Below are 21,879 nucleotides of genomic sequence, written 5' to 3'. Positions count from 1 at the left end.
TCCTCCTGTTTTTACGTTTACTTTATACATATTAACCTTTTGAGGAATACTGATGATATGGCACATCACTATTAATTTTATGTATGATTATCTGGGACATCACTATTTTATGTGTTCATATGAGTAAGACTATAGGATCCAAACAATACCCAAAAATGTTAAAGAATGTCTTATTTTTAAATCAAAATTATATTAACTATTTTTAATAATTATGGTCATAAGAATAAGTAATTCAAATGTAGGAACCACACAAAATGATTATACCAGATAATAATCTATAACTATTTTATATTTGTTAACATGCAAAGTATGAACTTAGAATTCAAATTTCCAATACCTGGCTGTATGTTTTTTATTTCTACAAAAATATCAAGATACTCAATGATACTCAATGATACTCATTTATTACCGGTAAAGATTACATACATTGTCACATTGAAAAAACACAATATTGTACATTTCAGTTTTAAAAGCAATGTAATCCTCCAGTTCGTCCAGATCTTTAAAAGAAGTGATATATTAAATAAATATATCAATTAAAACAAATCAATTAATTATTTAAAGCTAATTACAATACAGATAAAAGAATTTCCCAAAATCAACAACAATTATCTAATTTATAACTAATCCCAAAAAACTCATCCACTTCATAAAAGTGGGTGTTCCAAAAGGAAAAATCCAATTTGTCTTTTTGAAAGTACTAAATGGCAGTGATCTTAAACCCATTTGGCAGTGTGTTCCATAATTTTGGTCCAAGAGATAATGTTGCTAATGAATATTGTTTGGAAATCAGTTTTTTGGTTACAATATTGTTTGCACCCCTTGTGTTATATTGGTGAATGTTTTTATATGTTAGCTTGTTTGACGTAGCCATATAAAGCAAAAGTTTATACACAATTAAACAAGGGACTGTCATAATATGAAGTTCTTGAAATTTTTGTTTACATGAATCCTTATAGCCAATACCAGAAATATAACGTACTGCTTTTTTTTTGTATTAATAAAATTTTATTAATGTTCTTCTTAAATGTATTTCCCCAATATTTCAATACCATAAAACTAAACTGAGAGTAAAAAAAATGCATAATATACCATTTTAAAGAGCTTTTTCGTTGCAAAATTCAGACAGTTTTTTCTCATCATAAATATTGCTTTAGATAACTTTAAACAAAGAGTAGTTATATGGTCATTCCAATTTAAATTTTTGTCGATAATCAATCCGAGAAATTTTGTAGAATCAAACTTTGGTATTACTAAATTGTCAACTGCTATTTGAATTTCAAAGGAAGATTTTTTATTTGAAGTAAAATTGAGAGCTGTTGATTTATTTGCATTTACTGTTAAAAAGTTTTCATTAAAGTATTGCACTATATTATTAATTTGTATATTTGCTATGATTTCTAAATCCTCCAAATTTTTGTGTTTATATAGTATAGATGTGTCATCTGCATATAAAAATTTGTCTGGTTAGGATTACTTACATTTCCAATGTCATTAATAATATATTAAAAAATAGCAATGGACCAAGAACGGAACCCTGAGGCACACCCCACTTAATGTCTGATCTTTTAGATGTGACTTCACCCTGATCATTTTTTATGGTGACAAACTGTTTCCGACAGACCAAGTAAGATTTCAGTAAATCATGAGGGTGTCCCTCTTATTCCGTAGTTTTCTAATTTATCAAGCAAAATATTTATATTTACACAGTCAAAAGCTTTTTGCAAATCCAGAAACACACCACAAATAAAATCAACCATTTATCATTCCTTCCATTATTTTCATTAAGAAATTTGATTATGGCTGACAAAGTGGATTTCCCCCTCATGAATCCATGCTGATTTACAAAAAGTATGCTCTTAGCTTCTAAAAAATCAATTAACCTATTACAAATAGCTTCTCAAAAACTTTAGAAATAACAGGCAGAAGTGCAACTGGTCTATAGTTAATAAATTTCTGAGCAGTTTTCCCTTGTTTTTAAAAATAGGCACAATTTTAGAAATTTTTAAACTGTCTGGGAAAATTCCTGTTTCAAAACTTGTATTAATTACAGATGATAAAGGTCCTGCTATAACATCTGAAATATTCTTTAATAAATCAGTACTTATATGCAGTCCCAACCAACTGCAAAACTATTCTTCAAGTTCTTTATTATTTTAAAGAATCTCTTTTTCAGAGGTTGGGTGAAGAAACATGCTGCTTTCAATTCTTTTACCCTTAAAAGAGTAATTCAGATTATTAAAATTAATGGCCAATTGTTCAGGGATGCCCTTAAAATATTCATTAAACTGATTGGCAATAACATTAGGATCAAGTTATCAAATTAGCATTGCTTCTTAGTGAGATGTTAGCTCTATTTTTTGTATTTCTTCCTAAATCTCTGTTTATGATTTTCCATGTATCAGCATTTATGTTTTTTGAATTCAAAATTTTATTTGTCATATATTCTTGTTTTGTTTTTCTTAGCAGACTTTCATATTTTATTGCTTTTGCATTTTTAAAAGATTCTTAATTCCAAATTTATTACGATTTTGAACCCAGAGTGATTCAAGGAAAATTAAAAACATTTTTTGTCTCCGTAATTTCTTTAGTTATCCATGGAGTTTTATCTTTAATCTGTTTCTTAATATTTTTATTTTTTATTGGGCAACAAATATCAATATTATAATTTAATATTTCAACAAAATTAGAATATTGCTTATTGACATCACAACTTGATGTCAATATATCCCAGTTTTTCTTTTGAAGAAAATAAATTTAGTATGCGTACATTTTCTGCATTGAATAGACCTTGCTTTTGTTGGTATTCGCTTTAAGAAATATTCTGTTGCATCGTTAATAGGAATATTAAGTGTGATACCAAAGTGATCCTGATAATCCTGTAATTTATGACTTTTGAAGTTACTTTTTTTAAGCCCAACTTTTTATTGATTACTATATTATCCAAAACTGACTGTGTATTCTGAGTTACTCTGGTTGGTTGGTTTATCAGATATCTAATATTGAATTCATTAAGAAAAGTCATTAGTTTAAATTTATTGTTAGAGTGCACTAAAATATCAATATTAAAATCTCCCATCAGAATACAGTTAGAACTAGAATCAAGTGAGTCAACTATTTTGGTTAATTTACATATAAAACTATCAATATCAGAATTGGCGGCCTGTAGATACAAATAATTATGTAATTCTCATTGTTTATTTTAGTTTTAATTCCTGTAGCTTCCAGTAATCCTTCACATGAAGTTATATCAAGTTTTTTCAAATGAAACAGAACGTTTTTGTGAAAATTGCAGCTCCACCACCTTTAATTGAGGTTCTAGAGAAAGAATTAGCCAATGTATACATCCCATTATTAAATTTGATGCATTCAAGAAATGTTATCGCTCGTCCAATGTTCAGTTACCAGTAAAATATCAGGATTTAGCTGGTCAATTAAAATTTCAAAAATGGTTCAATTTTGGTTGTAAGCTCCTTGCATTCTGATGGAAAATCCTAAAGTCTGTTATACATTTGTCTCTGCCTGTAATACTTGCAAGTTTTTTGTCTGATCTAATTCAAAATTTACTCTATTATTATAGGTTACATTAAAACTATTTAAAGTGTCACTTGAACAAGATACTGAATGCTCCCTAGTAGAAAGAAAATCACTGAAAAGATTTTTCTTCTTAATTGCACTGTGAGGAGTAGACCATCCTGAAAAGTTAGTGGCCACCGATTCATTGTTGAGGCGCTTGGTGTCCGTAGACTTTGTTTGTGTTCAACACTTCACAGGAGTCACCATCGACAAATGATGTAGATGTCTCTAATATTATATTTTGGGTTTGACACATCAGGATTTTCTTGATTCTGCAGCAGCGCAGAGATGGTATGTCGTAGATGTTGAACAAAACTCGGCATGTGTTAAAACCATTCCTTAACACTCTTCTGGCCTTTTCGTCATACGTTACAATAGTTACAGAGGTTCCCGTGACACGCTGAAAATCAACTATTTGAGCACAAAAATGTTCTGGATTGATACCATCTCGCACACAACCCATGGGCGAACAAATCAGCTGACTGAAATTTCTTTTTCTTGAAGTCTCTTTGAGTTGTTGAAATGCATAATCATATATTTCACCATTAGGTTTTTGAAAATAATTATCTTTAGTGATTAGACTATATACAGCCACTCCGGTTTTCAGTTACCTGGCAAGCCAAATGATCACTGAAATAATCCTTACTAATATCTGGTTTACCGAAGTGCCTCTTGAAAACTTTAGCTACACCAGCGCTCATATTTCTGTCATTTCTGAAAGTCTCCCGAAACACAATGCGCAAAGGCAACACTTTTGTCTGTACAGTTATCCTTTATTAGTCTGTTTCATGTCTGCCTCAATGATGTTGATCTGTTTTAGTTCTTCATGTGGTTTTTCTGGTAAGCCCAAACTCTCGAACCAAAACTCTCTGGTGATCTATCCTCTGATTGCCACATTCTAATAGCCTTTATTATTAAAGCAGCCAGTTTATATTTCCCACTTTTATTCAAATGGAGGCATGTTTAGTATAGTGAAGTCTTCTAAGACAGTTTAGGTTCAGTACATAGACATTTTTCATTCTAGCTGTAAGTTCAATTATATAGTTTATTTGCTAATCTTAGCAATTTATTTATGGGATCGTTCCATATTTTATCATGTCTTATAGGTACAGTACTGATAAAAAACAGGCCTATAACTTACTAATTATTTGTAGTTGTTTATCAAGGTCTTTGTAAATATAATCAAAACTTCCATTCAGGCTGTCATTGGTTCCACCAAGAATTTATTAGAGGATTTTTACTTTCTAAGGCACTGGACTCAATAACCTGTGCTAGAGTAGTGTTTGCTCTTACATAGCCAAAAGCATTGTGAATTTTCCCATTGCTTAGTTTTTCTATTTTGCTACTTAAGTAACTACCTTGGCTGTCGCTGCACAGAGTAACGTTTACTTGTGGGCAGTCCACTACAAAATCTTTCTTTTTTTTCTATGGCGGTTTTGTAACATTTCTTTATTTTATCTGTGTTGATAATTTTTTATGTCTGGATGTGGGTTTTTAAACATGTAACTGAAGATTTTAAGGACGGTAATGGAATTTCCCTCCTTATTAATTTGGAATCTGGTGGGCAGTCTAAAGCTTCATACATGTTTGAAGTAGAAATTCTAGACTCAAAAACTCTTTGGCTATGATTTTTTTTTTATTTTTTTGTTAATTTTTATCTTCGGACTTATCCACATATTTCCTGTATTTTTTGGATTCAGAAGTAGAGGTTTTCTGTGTATTGATTGGCAACTCTGAACAGTTTGTTTAGATAAACACATATGAAAGTTAGGATGCATCGGAATAAAGTTTTATGATTTTACTTAACACATTCGCTTCCGAAGGGCACAGTAGTAGTGTGTGATGACACTCGTATTATCAGATATAGACTCTTGGTAACCAAAGTTTTAAAGCACTGTAGAAAACCTTATTTTTGAACTGCACTTACTCCAAGAAGATATTAAGATAAAACCTATTGTTTTGGTAAACGCTTACTTCCCACTCACACGTCATAGTAGTGTTTCTACTTTAACATTTTCAATTAGGATTGTAATCCATGTTTTCTGGGGTAGCTAGAAACATTGGTCGCTGGGGATAAAAAGACGATCACTATAATTCCTATCGTAAGACAGTCAAAATTATATACTGAACATCAGACAGCCTTGTATGAATGTCAAAGGCAAAATTCCTGGACTTTTCTAGGTATTTCAGGTTGATAAATAGTACAGAAATTATATTTAATAGTTTCTAAAGAGATATCAATCAATTTGTAATTACTTTTCTAATAGCTAAAAAATTTTTGTTGAAAGTATTGTAAATTGAAATAGTGAATCATAATCCAACTCAAAATAGGAATAATTTTTGGAACTGAACATTTGTTGGCTTATTCCTAAAATTGATTCAACATCAAAGGCTCAGTTAACCAAAATAATTTGTAGATTACCTTGAAGGGAATATGCTTGAGTGTGGGGAATCCACAGTGGTAGATGTCCAGCCGCGCCCCAGGGCATAAACCCTTCACAAGCTTGCTGTTCTCCACATATAACTTCTCTCTGGGCACATTCTCCAGGTGGGCATGGTGGTTGGACAATGCAGGGAAGTAGGCAGGAGCAATGTATGATCCTACAGTTCAGGTTAACGATTTTAAAATACTGTATACTACAACATTTTCGTAATAAATTTTATATTTATTTATATTGGTTGAACTTGTTCCAGATAAATCTAGAGATTTTGTACTGGTTATGGCTTAAACACAAAATGACGATAAAATGACTATGAATGTAAAATAGTGTCTGACTAAGGAATGAATTGATTATAATATTTTGTTTTAAGTTTATATACAAATTATGTAGTAATATTGGAAGAACATTTAAATCATATTTTTAATATCTTTTTAAACTATAGTTTGTTGCCAGATGTAAAATGAATGGAATATCTTTTATATTAAACTACATTTACATTTAACATTACAACAACATTTAATCTACATTTACAACTAAATTATATAACATTCTTTAATATAATTAATCTAACATCTTCATGATATATTACCTTTGATTGTATTAGTTACACAAGGAATAACTCATCCAATGCTAAATTTTGAGGCACGGAAAAAGTGTGTGCTCGGACTGCCATGTGTAAGAGTGAGAGCTTCAGTTAGCTAACATAGTAAACGTTTGAACAGTAACAATCAAAGTTATGTAGTGCAGCCCTAGTGTTGGACCTCTGAACTAGCTGAAATAAACATCTGGACCTCACCTCACCTCGCCTCGCCTGTATGAATGATCTATCTCTTGTGTAAGTAATACAATCAAAGAAGATACACAATAACACTTGTGATATGTTAGTTTAGATCAGTTTTATGATTCTCTATCGATTCTCTTAACCTATCTTGTCTACTAGACCCTTTTATAAATTAGTGTAAAATAATATAAGTTTCAATGAATGCTGTTAGACTGTTGGTTTACTAAGTTCTTATAAAAACAACAGAGGAAGTTGAGAACTGTATTACATTTGAACAGCTGCTCTGGTTTAAATAGTTCAGTAAATCTCGAAAGTCAATATGGCTTCTTAGACATTCTTGGGGACTCACTTAATCATGTTACCGTTTCTAGGCTGTGAGGCAAATTATTTTAATTTTAACTTTATTTATTCTCACAGATCTCACTAATTGCCTTTCAATTAGTTTGAGTTTACTTGTTTGTATTAATCTTGGGATCAACTACAATCAGTCTTAAATTGTTGGTTATTAATAAATCTTCATGATATAAGGTTCCAGGAATAAGGTCCCAAGGTCGTGACTTACCCTGATTCTCAGGAGTGTAAGTGTAGACCTGCATGGGCCCATGTTTGTTGCGAGACTTCTCCTCGTCCGTCAACTCGTGTTCCTTTGTCTCCATGGCTTGCAACAAGCTCTCCTGTTACAGAAACATCATGATAAACATTAAGTAGTAAATTAAATCGAGTCATATTAAAACAATTGGCAGATGCTGTTAGTTAATCCCCTCCCCCTTGGAAATTTGATTTCCATTTATTACACAAACTTGTTTCAGTGAATCTTTCCAACGTTCACAGCAACTTGATAGAAGATTTTGCATTAAAAAGTTGTTACTTCAGACAAATAGTTATTAAGCAGTTAAGTAACCTAGTAAATAATTTTTTAACTAATTAGTTTGTTGTAATTAATTAATTAAACTCATTCATTATTAATTATGACTGAGAATCAGTTTATAAATTGGAACATGGCGTTACTTATATATATATATATATATATAATAACAGTCCCCAAAACTGAATAATTTTTTTAAGGATTCCCTCTGCCGAGTTTGTTCAGAACATAAAAGAAGATCCAAATACGAACTGAGGTTCTATTTCATTACAGTACGATACATATCAGTCCAATCCTGGGTTGTGGCACGGTGTTGTCAGCTGTAATGAAAGAATAAATAGTGATGGGATAATCGATTGAATTCAACTATCAAGTAATCGTTACTGCTCATCTTCACGATTTAAATTAAGACGTGTTTACACTATGACACAGAACTTGGGCAAATAAATTATAATAGACTTAAAATGTGCTGAATAATCGAATGCCGAAGAACAAAACAGATGTAAACAACCAGAATGAAGTGCACCGCTTCATACTGAAACTCAACATGACAATGTGGTAACGCAGCCAGGTGAGAGGAGAAGTGGGGTGCGGTAACACTGCTTGCAATGATGTGTCTCGTACTATAGTTATATTAAAGCAAAATTGAAATAAGTGTATTTATTTGTATTATCTCACCCAGATCAGCACCCATTAAACATTGCAAATTAGTGTACCTCTTTTCCTAATTTCCAAAGCACCTATGGAGCTCAGTTAATATGGCCTTCTGCGATTTTGTTATTATTTCATCAATGGTGGCAAAACGTCATTCTTTCATTATTCTCTTATTTTTCGAACAGAAAAAAGTAACGCAGAATAGACAAATAGACAATAGACAATAGACAATGTACTTTATTTTGCAACAATCATAGAGAATGGCATTAGCGTCAAAAATATAACATCACATTTATAAGAACAAATATTAGTTGTGTCAATATTATTACATGTTTATGTCAAAAGTTCTCCAAGATAAAAATTCATTTATGGAATAGAATGGGTGTTTCAACAGCCAGGTCTTTAATGTTTTCTTTATGTTTTCTTGGGACTTGATGTCAGCAGGCAGGCAGTTGAACAACTTCGCTCCCATATAGGATGGCTTTTCTTCAAATTGAGCAGAATGGTGTTGGGGAAGAGCGAAGTCTGCAGCATAGCGAGTGTTTGTGTTGGTGTAACGTCATGGCCACGGGTGAAGTTATTCTCATGGGCATAAAGTTATTACACTGAGTATATAGAGTGATACTACAGTTAGAATTGAGTGATCAACAAAAGCAGCTCTACAACAGTCCTCTAGACTGCAACCCAGCTAGTGTTCGTATGCACTTCTTTGTAAGATTAGGGTTCTTGTATATTTGACGAACTAGATATATACCCCAAACTAAAATACCATACCGAAGATGTGTTTCAAAAAGTGCATAATAAGCAGTTTTTGGCCGTCTGCACATCACTAATTGTCTTTATTCTTCGGATTACATAAAGTCCAGAACTTAGCTTCCTGCAGAGACTGTCAACATGAGAGGTCCAATTAAGACTTGTGTCAATTATAACACCTAGATACTTGGCAGCTTCTACTCTATCTATGTTAGGTAGAGTTTCCCGCTTCAAGCTTTCGTCTTCCCATTATTAAATGTTGCGATTTTGTTTCATTTAGTACCAGGCTGTTCTGATGGCAGTACTGAGTGGCTACATTCAGTGCTATGTACGTTGACACTTCAAGTGGCTCTGTTTCCTTGTTTACTTAATAAAAGCACAGTATCATCCGCGTACATAATAGTGGTAGCAAATTCTTGCAGATACTTAGGCAGGTCATTTGTAAAAAGTACAAATAAAAACAGGCCCCAATACAAGAGCCTTGAGGTACGCCTCTCGAGTTTGTTAGCAGGCTAGATCTCACCGAACGAGTCATACCATTGTCCGAATGAACCAGCTGAACCAGTTGTTGTCTATCAGTCAAATAGCTGTCAAACCAACTCGCTGAAATTCCAGGAAATTCCAAGAGCTTTCAGTTTTGTTAGGAGTTGTTTATGATCAAGGCTGTCAAATGCTTTACTAAAGTCTAATAAAACAGATGCACAGGTATTGCCATTTTCAAGTTGATCAATAAATGTGTTCTATTAGACTAACTATAGCGGTTGATGTAGAACGTCCTTTGATAAAACCATGTTGCTGACTAGTTAGTAAATTATTTTCCAGGAGGTGAGTAATAAGACGAGTCAGGGCCACCTTTTCAAAAACTTTAGATATTGTTGATATCACGATATTGGTCGATAATTACTAGCATCAGAGGTGCTACCCTGCTTGAAAAGGGAATAACCTTCGCCAATTTAAGCCTTGTTGGAAACCTCCCTTCTGCGAATGATCGGTTTATTATCAGTAGAGTTATTGGGTCCGTCAGTTCCATTACACAAAATTTCAGCAGCTTCGAAGATACCAAGTCAATTCCATAAGAACATTTTGTTTTTAAAGAAGATATGATCTTTATTACTTCGTCTGAAGTGGTAGGAAAGAGTGTTAAGGGTGGAACATTATTCTGAGCAGTTACAAGTAGGGGGTGGTTTTGGATTAGCCTCTAGAGCCTTGTCTGCCGCTGTAACAAACCTAGAATTTAGGTAATCAGCGATCTGGGTAGAGTCAGTAATTTTCCCTAATACCGGATCCATTAATTCCTTCGGAATATGTGATATTTTTGTTTTTCCTTTCATTATTTACTACTGCCCATAAGGCCTTTTGACTTATTTTCTGCATGAAGAATTTTGTCTGTTATTTCTTTACGCCTTAACTCTTTAAGTCTTAAATTCATAGGCTTTCTTTTTAGAGGCAGTGTCTTGCTTATGAATCAATTGACCAGTAGTGTTTGTATACAATCTGTGCTTGTAAAAAAACTTTACGTAGTCTTTCAGCCTCAGCATCTGTTATTTTATTTCTCCTTTTTCCTTTTACTCTAGATTTTTTTTAGTGGGCAAGCAGAATTTATTATTATCATCTCCCAAGGTGTTACTAAACAAATTGTAGGCTGTGTCTGCATCTATAGCAGTAATCAGATCTTCCCATGATTCTTGTTGTAGTTTTATTTTAATGTCCCTCATGTTCCTTTCAGAAAATTGTCGTTTTTTCAGTCATCTGGGCTGTTGGTTTTACCTGCTGGTGGTGTAGCATACAGAGCTGTGCCGTATGGTCAGAGATCCCCTCATCCAAAACTTCCACTGTTATTGTTTCATCTTCTACATTAGTACACACACAATCTATTGATGATTGTGAAAAAGGTGTTATGCGAGTGGATGGAAGAGAAATTCTGAACATACCACAGCTTCTCATTATATCCTCCAACAGCATGTTGTCTCTGTTAACGTTTAGGCAGTCTATGTTGATGTCCCCCATAACAATTATCGGACACCTCCATATCGGTACCACTTGTATGCATTGGGAATATAATCTCAAGGGATTCCTCTAGGTTGCCTTGGTTTCTATAAATACCTGCAATGTACAGACACCGATCCTGAAGTTTTATCCTTATAAGGCCATTTCACAAACCATCTCTACACTCTTCACTTCAATAGAGATTGGATCAATTAGAGTTATTAGTGAGTTTTTTGCAGAAAATACCCACACCTCCTTTTTATGAAACTGCCGACAGAAATCAGCAATCAAAGTATAATCAGTCAGGTTAGTATTGTGCAGCTGGTCATTGCTCAGACCATGCTCAGTGAGGATTAGAATATCAGGCTCAAGTCGTTGAAGAAAGATGAGTTATTGTGTCAATTTTGTTGCTGAGCCTGTCAACGTTTTGGTGTAGAATTTTTAAGTGTTCCTTGTTCAAATTGGGGTATGGTAAAGCTTGTTTTCATTTTGAGATTGCTGAGGCCGGTCTTGTCTAAAAAATATTTGTGCTGTTCATCTTCTGCTCGTGGTGGGCTCCGCTGGCCTGATTCAGATGGAGATTGTTGGCTTATTAGGAGGCCGGGAATTGAACGTGAATGAATTAGATTCAATGCAATCAGCATTCGGCAATTGATTGTTTGTCATGATCGAAATGTAGTAATCAATGTTTGTGGTGTAGAACTCCTTCTATACTCTCATCTTTAGTTCGTGATCTTGCATTCATCGGAGGCTTTATTACTGAGGCTTTAGCGACTCCGTGTGTGTCTAAAACGGACGTCACCTGTAAGGTGTTACCAATGTTCAGTCCTGTGGATGCTTTTAGCATTATTGTTACACATCTCAAATCCTTCTAAATTACCCATGTTGTGGTTTTTATATTTTTGAGCTTGGAGAGACACACTAAAGAGGTTCTTTCCCTTTGCGTCCCGTCTAACTCCTGATTTCCTTTTGTTCCCTGAGGTAGACTTATTCAGGTTAGAATCTAGAGGATCATCTTTATGTTTGCATTGTTGAGTAGATTTAGATGCTATAAAGTTAGTAGGTAGGATTCTTCCAGACTCATTTAGATGAAGGTGAGTGTTGTCTAGAAGTGCTGACATTTGTTGCTCCAGTTGGTCTTGCCTCCTCTTAAGGATTAGCATCTCTGAGTTCACTGACAAGGATTGTGGTGCAGGTGGAGGGGTGACTTCTATGGAGGTTTGGGTGGAGTGTTTATTATATTGCTTCCAGACTTTTAAACTTTTCTTCCATGGCATTTATGGCTGTTTTTTTTAAGAGTCCGATTTCCAAGAGAACTGAGGGGAAGGTATTAATTGTTTGATAGTCAGGGGCCAATGTTTGAGTTCCTGTAGTCCTGAGCCTCCTGTCAGTTTTTTCAGGTGTCTGTTGCTGCAGTGTCATAATTGTACTCTCTAATTCTTCAATCTTATTTTCATAGTCTTTAATAAGTTCCACCAATGGTAATACCATGTTTGGTGGATGTGAAGACATCATCACTGTTTTATTATTGGCCAGGAATCCATCAGCAAGCAATGAAGTGTGTTGTGAGTGCATGCATTATTGTGGTGCAAAAGCAATAAATTGTTCCACTACATTTTCTTTTGGATCTATTCACACAAATAGTGTTGAGCTTGAATGCAGTAATTCTTCTTAATTGATTGATCTTGAGACAGGAACTCATGATGCACAGTGAACATTTGCCGTATTGGCTGCCGGACACAGTGTTATTCTAGCATAACACGTTGTTCAAACAACTTTCCTCGTCTGCAAAATGAATAACCACTCATTTCATGGTGACTAACTGTCCTAGACTCCTAGCGCCTTGCCAAATTGGTAATAAGGTTGTAAGAGTTCACCTAAACAAACCTATAGTGCTCCACCACTGTCAGCTGTTGAGATATGCTGTACAGACGATTCTCATGCAATATGTAACGGGTTACTCATATTGCACACATACCAGTGTTTTTACATGAGTAATCAGTTACTCTCGTTACGCGTCCTAGTCATTTAAATAAATCTGCATTAAAACACAGAAAATATGCTAAATAACAAAGAATTGTTGTGTATAACACATGGGTAGATTTATAACTATTGGGAAACTTTTTCTTTCTCTAAGCAGTAATAATACAACTGTATACACAAGTTTACTTCTTTGGTTGCATACTTTCTAACATTTTTTACCAACTTGAAGATGCAAAACACTGAATAATGATTTTCATCTCAAATAAATTTTTAATAAATCACACAAAACAATTAAATTGATTTTTAATTCATCTGATTTTTAAAACATTTTATTAAAACCAGAATTTTGGATATTTACAAATCCCTAGTATTGTACTTTGCCTTACATTCGGTACCTTGCGATGATAAGTTTGCACGACATGACTTGGACGATGCATTTCGGATTGCCCAGCTTTGATTGGTTGCGGCAGAATTCGCATGTGTAAAAGGTGCCTATATAAAACATAATCAGATTTATATTGGTAATTTCTCTACTATTATATCTGAAAATGTATAAAGTACAAAAAATGGTTTGAAACCTTAATATCTCACTGTAGCCAAAGCTAATTTTGAGCTTATAGCTTAATTAAAAAAATATATTTTAAAACTCATTTTTTAATCATTTGGATTAAATTTATTGCAAAGCACAAATATATTTAAGAGATCATTTATATAGATATAGATACACTTAAAACGAACTTTAAAGAGAGAAACAGCAGAGGCAAATTTAAGCTTTCAACTAATTGTACAATATTGTTACCCACCCATCACTACAAGAATTGTCTCTTTATAAAAGATAATTATTATTAAACAATAATTAACAGCCTTCTTTCACCTACCCAAAATTTCAGTTACTAGTGGTTAGCGTGCAGTATGGAAACGTTTAAATAAATACAGTACAATACAACTACAATTTCTTTTCAGAAAAAAGAAATGTATGCATTGAAGGTACTTTGATATTATCCAGAGGCCACTAATTTTGGAAGAACTTTTCTTACCAGTAAACTAAAAAAACTACATTATTACAAAGACTAGACTTTATTTAACTCACTGTGAAAATTACATGTCATTATGACGATCGGTTCTTGTTTCCTGAATCCCAAAAGGAAGCGATGTTGGCGAGAAGGGGGCCACTCAGCCCCTATCTACTAAAGTACTGTATTGAAATTATCACCATGTAAATTATCAATCAAGGTAGTTTATAGTTACTTAAAGTTAACTACCATAATCATGGCACAGTTACCAAAACACGTGTCGGTAAATGAAAAAAAAGTTTGAAGGCTATTACGTTTCATGTTTTTCTGTATTAATGTTTGAATATTCTAAATATAAGTTAAGTATGTAACCCGTTCTGCACAATGAAACAGTTAACAGAATGAGTGCAACTGGGTTGATTACGATTACGACACATGTCCTCGTTGCCAAACAACTGGGTTGATTATGACACATGTCCTCGTTGCCAAACAACTGGGTTGATTACGACACATGTCCTCGTTGCCAAACAACTGGGTTGATTACGACACATGTCCTTGTTGCCAAACAACTGGGTTGATTACAACAAATGTCCTCGTTGCCAAACAACTGGGTTGATTACGACACATGTCCTCGTTGCCAAACAACTGTGTTGAAAGCAGTATAACATGCCAGGAGTATACATGTTGCTCTTCACTTGTGCCAGATTTGTCGAATTACTGTGATCTGTTTTGAGTTACATAACTTATCATATTTTTTTTTTTCCCCCTTTACAATATAATGATTATTAAATACGTAAAATCAAACAGGAACAACTTTTGAAAAGATTTTCCATTCCTTTTGTGTACGTAACTACGTTGTGATATTTGTTTATGTTATGGTGACAACACGGATAGTCGAATCAGACAATGATGATGACCTTGATGTAGCAACTCTGTTACAAGTAAGTGTAGAGTTTAGAGTTATGAGTTGTTTTATACAAGAATCTCTAGCTGTCTGGTGTAATATTACAGCTGGATTGAAAAGGATAATATACTTCTTAACTACACAGGTGGCAATAAACTGTGTTGTCCTCAACCGGGTAGAAGAAAACCCAACAACTGGTTTATGTTGTTGGCAGAGGACATATTCCTAGAGAAATGTAAAGTTTACCAATCATAATGTTTTGGCATTATTTTGTGGGCTAAGCACTAAACCAGGATCTTGTACTTCACACTGCAGGGTGTGTTTTAGAAATGAAAAAAAAAAATAGTTATGTGTGCTGTATTTGTGAAGGATATCCAGGGTTTTAACCAAATGGTTACTTTGACACCTTTAAAAAAAGGTTGTTAAGTAAAAAGAAATGCAGGCAAGTAGGTTTGTAAATAACACTGTAAATATAATTAGATTGTAAAGACATTAAAAACAACAACTATGCATTTTCGATTATAACCAGTAATTTAATAGCCACAGCCAATGGGACAATGTAGACTTGCGCTAGGAGCATTATTCCCAAGTTCAACTTTGTCTATCACTGGTTGAAAAGATAAGAAAGAGATTGATCTTGAATGTACTCTGTATTAGCTATCTGAACTTGGCACTAACATTCTACTTGAACTGTGTAATGTAACCACACTAGATAGACTATCCAGATATCATTATATCCTATTTCTACATATTTTATTCTGTAAATTGATTTTACATCTAGATATAAAAAGTATTTATAAATATATTTAAGTATACAAATAAAAATAATATTAAGTGAACTATTATATCAGGTGCCCAAAAGAATCTTTTCAATTATCTACCTCAATTCTTGAATTACCAATCATTTTCAAATGGACTTAAGTAATAGCAAGATCAATATTTCTTGTTCTCTACGAATAACACAACTACCCCTTCCTTCCCAAAAGAAAGAACCAGAAATGTTATGATCATAGATTGTTTTCTATTATGAACTTAACCCATTCGTGACTGAATAAATTACTATAATTTTTGGACTACAGAACTGGATATTTTCCATGTTTTCGTGTAAGAACAGGTGCACTTTGCATAACATTTACTGTATAACATGCTATGAATATTATAAATTTACTCTAGATATTCCTTGTTATTGTATGAACACAAAATGTTAGTTTTTTTGTATAAATATATATTTACACTATTTACAAATTTTTAGTATACATCTTTAGAAGTTGGTTTGGGTGTGAAACACTTTAAAACATGTTCCCAGATGAAGTGGAACATGACACTTTTTACATTGGTACACTGTTTCACTTCTTTTCCCCTGTGAGGCACAAACTTTACATTTTCTTGAGGGCCTGGCTTTGGTGGTTGGAGGTATCTTTTCAATAAAATGCCCCCAAAACTTTCCTTGAAGGCGCAGTGGTGATTCTCCACAAGCGGGAAGCCTACCAAAGGGTTACCTGAGCCCAACAGGTGTCGTCACAGAAGTGATTGAACACATCTGATTCAGTGCAGTTTTCTCTTAACTGCCTCGAAATGATAGGATTTATTCCATGATTGCCGGTAAAACGCATTGTGCTAACAGTATTTGGTCCAACACTTCACACAAAATCACAAGGCCTAGCTGGTGGGTTATCGTCACTTTCATTATCACTGCTGTCAATGTTTGTACCATCAGACATTTAATTATTTTCATGTATCATGTCATCTTGTTCACTGTCACATTCCTCATCACCACTTCATCTACAACATTAGCAACGTAAGCCGCAAAATCATCTGAATTTACGAACACATCATTCCGGTCGCGAGACGTCATCTTGACTGTTTGCAAACGAAAGAAAGCTGTCTTGCCAAGATGATTTGAGGCAATATCAGATGATTTTCAACAACGAAGAAGAAGAAAAACATAGACTAGAATATTGAGAACAAAATATGCAGTAAATGTGAATGTCTCTGCGATCTATCGGCAATATATTCAACTACGTCGATGTCGTGACTAGCGGACGGGCGCTTTAGTCTTTAGTCGTTGGGCCGCGCGAAGTGAAGGACGGAAACTGTCCGTCCAATGTCTTGAATGGGTTAATTGTCTGTTTTTTCTAATCAAGAAATAAAATTACAACATTTTAGATTAAATAAAAGTTAAAAGTTATATAGATACTAGGTTGTCCCATAAGTCATAATTAATGTCACACATCACATTATTAAATACTTTTAGTTTACTTAATCTTCCAATTCATCTCTGATTAATTGGATGCCAATTATGGTTTCATGATCAGAAATTAGATTCATTTGAAAACATATGTAGTGATATTTCAATTAAGGAAAATAACTTCATATCACTTATTAACATGTCTTCACCTATTTATCTCTATTGTTTGTCTTTCTACCTTTACTTTTCTTCAAAATTGGGAAGTTTGGGTAATTTTCAGTGTGGAAAACCTGTAAAAATTAGCTATTAATGATGAGCACAAAAATCTGAAATTGCTTTTTCCAGAAGAGGACCTTTTATGAACCTATAATATGTTTAAATGAAATTGAAAGGACAGACTTTTATGGCACCTGGTCTCCACTGTATAGCCGTTACCTGGTCAATGAATGGTATAAGAACCACAGCCTCCCAATCTTGCCGTTTACCATTGAGGTCTGTCTTAAACTCTGTCGGGTAAAAGTCGATGATGGGGGACTTGTCATCTTCCATCAACTCATGGTAAGCCTTTGGTAGCAATTTCTTGCTAGCAGCAGGTAAAACAGCTAACAGCTGCTGGAAAGGCAGGAAGGGTGTTCCTTGATCGTATTCGAGTTTGAGTCCTGAGAAGTTTTTTATGTCCGAGATGTAGGGAGCGTAGTGGTGCGGGTAGAACCACGACCAGGAGCAGCACCCATTGTAATAGTAATTAAGATTCCATTGAATAGCCCTGACGTAGCCTTCTCCCTGACTTCGCAGCACTTCCCTACAACACAGTTATTCAGTATTCAACACTCAGTAGTGAGTGAAATTGAATTAAATTGTATCCCACCTCATAATTTCTATAGTAGAGAAAAATGTAACAAAATTATTGGAACTATTGGTTATTGTTAATTGAAGTCTATTTTTCAGACACTTATTTTTATTTTTCCCCTTACCCAAAAAGGTCATGGTGAGGCACAACCAATGTTTAAGTGGTAACCACCATCGTTAAGAATTAAAAAAAAACACAAAATCATAATACAAAACTGTACAAAAATTACAGAATTTTTTGGACATTTTCCAGTGTAACGTGACAGTATTACTACATCAAACTTTTCCTCTTCACACCACATCAAAACATTGCTTACACAATTAACTTCTTGAAATGTTTCAGGCCTTCTTGTGAATACAAAATAAATTTTTGAACATGTTAATAGAGTAAGCAATTTTTATACCGTGTGTAACAGAGGACTTTGTAAGCCCAAGAACTAAGTATTACTGTGTTTCCAGATCTACACTATGATTCTACCTCAAGTTAACCTAGCTTATAACTTCAAATTAGGTCATAGTGAACAAAAAATAGCAAAGTATTGTGGTAGGTAGAAGTCAGAAATGACAGCAAATGTTGTGTAACAAACTCGATACACAATATTATGCCAGCCCACTATCAGGACTGTGTCCATACATGTCAGTTATCTGTGACTGGTTGTGGTAATTGGTACTAATTTAAGTTTATAAGGTAATTAATGTTTGTTTTATTGAGCACATTTTTTGAGACAGAGTGTGTATGGAATCGACACTTAACATGTTCGCTGTGATTTCTGATGTTTCAGATCACTTTGGCACATTTTGTTCACTTAACTAGTTTGTAGTTGTTTTAATTAAGATCAACCTGAGAATAAGATCAGATTGCAGATCTCAAAATCACAATGGAAATCTGGTCACTTTCACAAACTCTTCATTGTCTAAAACAAACTTTAAACAAACATGATATCTTGTTTTCATTCATAGTAGAAGACATATAACTTTTAACAGTGATAAATGACAGCTACCCAACAATTAGATTGATTACAATTCACAATTGACAGTTAACTGTAGATTAATCACACAGTCAACATTTAATGTATTACAAAAAGCAATATAAACATCATTAAGGCACCATTTTAAACATCAGTTTCTACCCGATCTACAAACAGGCAATGAGTAAAGTGGACCAATGATTCAATAAGCTGTATATATTTGTATTTTTTATGTAAATGCTTTACTTTTCTGTCATATATTTAAAATATACACATACACTTACAAAACTACAATTATTTAGCACTATATGGCTATTTTGAATTTTAAAATTTTAGTCAAATAACATATTCCAATATATTGTTCCACCAACAAAATATTTATACTAAATATACCACAAACTAAAAAAACCACAAAATTACTCTAACCACAATATTACTATTCATACTTTGTACAAAACCTAATGTATAACAAATTACAGTTGCTCTGGTTCATATTTTTAAGTTTTTTTTTAACTTATAAACCATTTTGTACAAAACCCAAAACGAGGCCGCCAATAATTTAAAAGTGAAATAACTACCCCTACTGAGATTCTAAAACAAAAGCTTTTTTGCTATGGTATAAGGGACAAGGAGCTCAGTCTATTGATATCATACTTAAGTGACAGGAAACAAATGGTTGTCCAGAGAGAGGATAAATCTGTTTTTAGAAAAGTAGAGATGGGAGTTCCACAGGGATCAGTCCTTGGGCTTCTACTTTTTATTATCTCTGTAAATGATTTTCCTTTCAATGTTCCTTGCCCTTCAATTCTATATGCGGATGATACAACGCTTGTTAATTGTAATAAAGATTTAGATAAGCTTATTATTCAAGAAAAACATGCCTTAGATATAGCAATAGAATGGTTCCACTCTAACTCTTTGATTGTAAATGACCAAAAAACTGAAACTATTGTATTTTCACTGGACCATTCTATTTATAAAGAATACAAGCCTGTTAAGCTGTTAGGTATCCATATAGATAGTAGTTTAAGCTGGGACTGTCATATGGAACAGTTATGTAAAAAACTATCTAGAGTTATCTTTCTTCTTCGAAAACTAAGAACCTGTGTCACTCTTAATACGCTGATAACTGCATATTATGCTTTTTTCCATTCCCATATGAGGTATGGGATAACTCTATGGGGCAACTCTTGTAGGGCACAAACTGTTTTTAAATGGCAGAAAAAGGATCTGAGGGTAATTAAAAATGTATCTGCTAGGGAATCCTGTGTGCCATTGTTTAAAGAGTATCAAATAATAACTCTCCCTAATCTTTATATTTACTGTTGCGTGATGGATATCAAGCAATCTTTGAATAATCTTCCTACAAGACGAGAAACACATAATTATCCTACTAGGCAAAACTACCTTCTCGAAACAATACCAGTAAGGTTGGAAAAGACTAAATGTAGTCATGTGTGTATGAAAATAAAATTATTTAATAAATTGCCAAAAGAATTATGGTGTTTGCCCTTGAAGCAGTTTGAAATAAAACTAAAAAAGTTTCTAAAGGAAATTGTTTTTTATTCAATCGATGAATATTTGGCCTATGATATTGACATTAGTGTCTAGAGTAGTTTTTAGAGAATACGAAAGGTGTCTGAATCTTGTTGTTTATTTATTTATTTATTGAGTCCTCGTTGTTAGTAAATAACTGTTGTTGAATAATTTGTTGATTATATTGTTACCATTTAGCTCTACTGTTGTTAAATTTTCTTTTTAGAGCATTACTCATGTAAGTCGGATTTGTTAATATTATTATTATAAGGCTTGACTTTGTTAATCGCACATTGTGTGTTTAAAAACAATAAAATGATTCTGATTCTGATACTTGGGATAACATTTCAAATCATACGTTGTTTCAGTTTTAAACAATAAATACCATCACAACCATCGGGAGTGATAAATTATTATTATATCAGTATTTCACTAAATAACAATATTAATTTATCATCAACTTTTGTGTCAAACATAATAAAAATGGTTCCCTTCTAAAAATGATTGCCCCTAAAACTCAAGGTACACAAGAACAAAAATGCTAAATCATCCACAGTTTTGTATTGATACAGATAAGACTTTGTATTCCAACAATATTAGATTTAATTTTTGTGTTATTTCGTTTGAAGAAACACGTGATAGGGGTTGCTAATATAACATCTTGTGTTGCCCAATATTTCTTTATCGTCTTCAGCTTTATAATTAATTTTCATTACACAATATCTTGAGAGAAAGAGGTGGGTTATTTCATTTACGTAAGAGGGTTATTTCAACTACAACTATTATGTATAATAATTGTTTGCAAAATGTACGCTACTTGTAGGCCTACATGAGCGGGATACTTACGGTGTGACTTTGTCATACTCTAATTTTTCAATGTAATAGTTGTTCTTGTGAGCACAAAACTCGGCAAAGGAAGTCCCTTCATCTTCCTCGTCGCTGTCCACAGTTGTGTAGTTGTCATCATCGTCTTCCGATCCTTCCAGCATCTGAACAACCATTACACTTGTAACACATCACACTAGTTGCAGTTATTAATAACAACATGTTTCCAACGGAAATTTTATTGTTTGAATGAGGCCAAGAGAAACCAATGGTTTCATTGCCATGCACCTTCATACATAAATATTTACATAGTACTACTAAACATTAAAATATCTAATGATGTAAATATAAATATTTAGAAAAATTTTAGCCAGTATACAAAATGACGTAGGTAATATGATGTAGGTCTCTGTCATAAATTGAGTAGAATGGAATTTTCATTTGGACCTTCTTCATTGTTAATGAATATTCTTTATTTCTATTTATGTAAAATGATTCATTCAAAAGTGCATTGATTTTGTAATTAATTTTATTAATTTAAGATTTTTATTTGAGAT

The 21,879-nt window shown here is 33.3% G+C and overlaps 1 protein-coding gene across 4 annotated transcripts in view; it reads right to left on the bottom strand.

Annotated features, from left to right (window-relative positions):
- The window catches only part of LOC124360095 (5'-3' exoribonuclease 1), a 102,978-nt gene that overhangs the window by 66,539 nt on the left and 14,560 nt on the right, over nt 1-21,879 (bottom strand). For all 4 annotated transcript variants that reach the window (XM_046813397.1, XM_046813395.1, XM_046813394.1 and 1 more), the window contains exons 10-13: nt 21,344-21,486; nt 17,580-17,946; nt 7,361-7,472; nt 5,999-6,177 (exon numbers count right to left, since the gene is read on the bottom strand). In XM_046813397.1, coding sequence (XP_046669353.1) covers nt 5,999-6,177; nt 7,361-7,472; nt 17,580-17,946; nt 21,344-21,486 — 801 coding nt within the window. The remainder of the gene's footprint in view (nt 1-5,998; nt 6,178-7,360; nt 7,473-17,579; nt 17,947-21,343; nt 21,487-21,879) is intronic.

This window comes from Homalodisca vitripennis, chromosome 4 (genome assembly GCF_021130785.1).
Source record: "Homalodisca vitripennis isolate AUS2020 chromosome 4, UT_GWSS_2.1, whole genome shotgun sequence".
Taxonomy (NCBI): Eukaryota; Metazoa; Arthropoda; class Insecta; order Hemiptera; family Cicadellidae; genus Homalodisca; species Homalodisca vitripennis.
The sequence above is the reverse complement of the archived record's forward strand: the minus strand, read 5'-3'. Positions and strand labels throughout refer to the sequence as shown.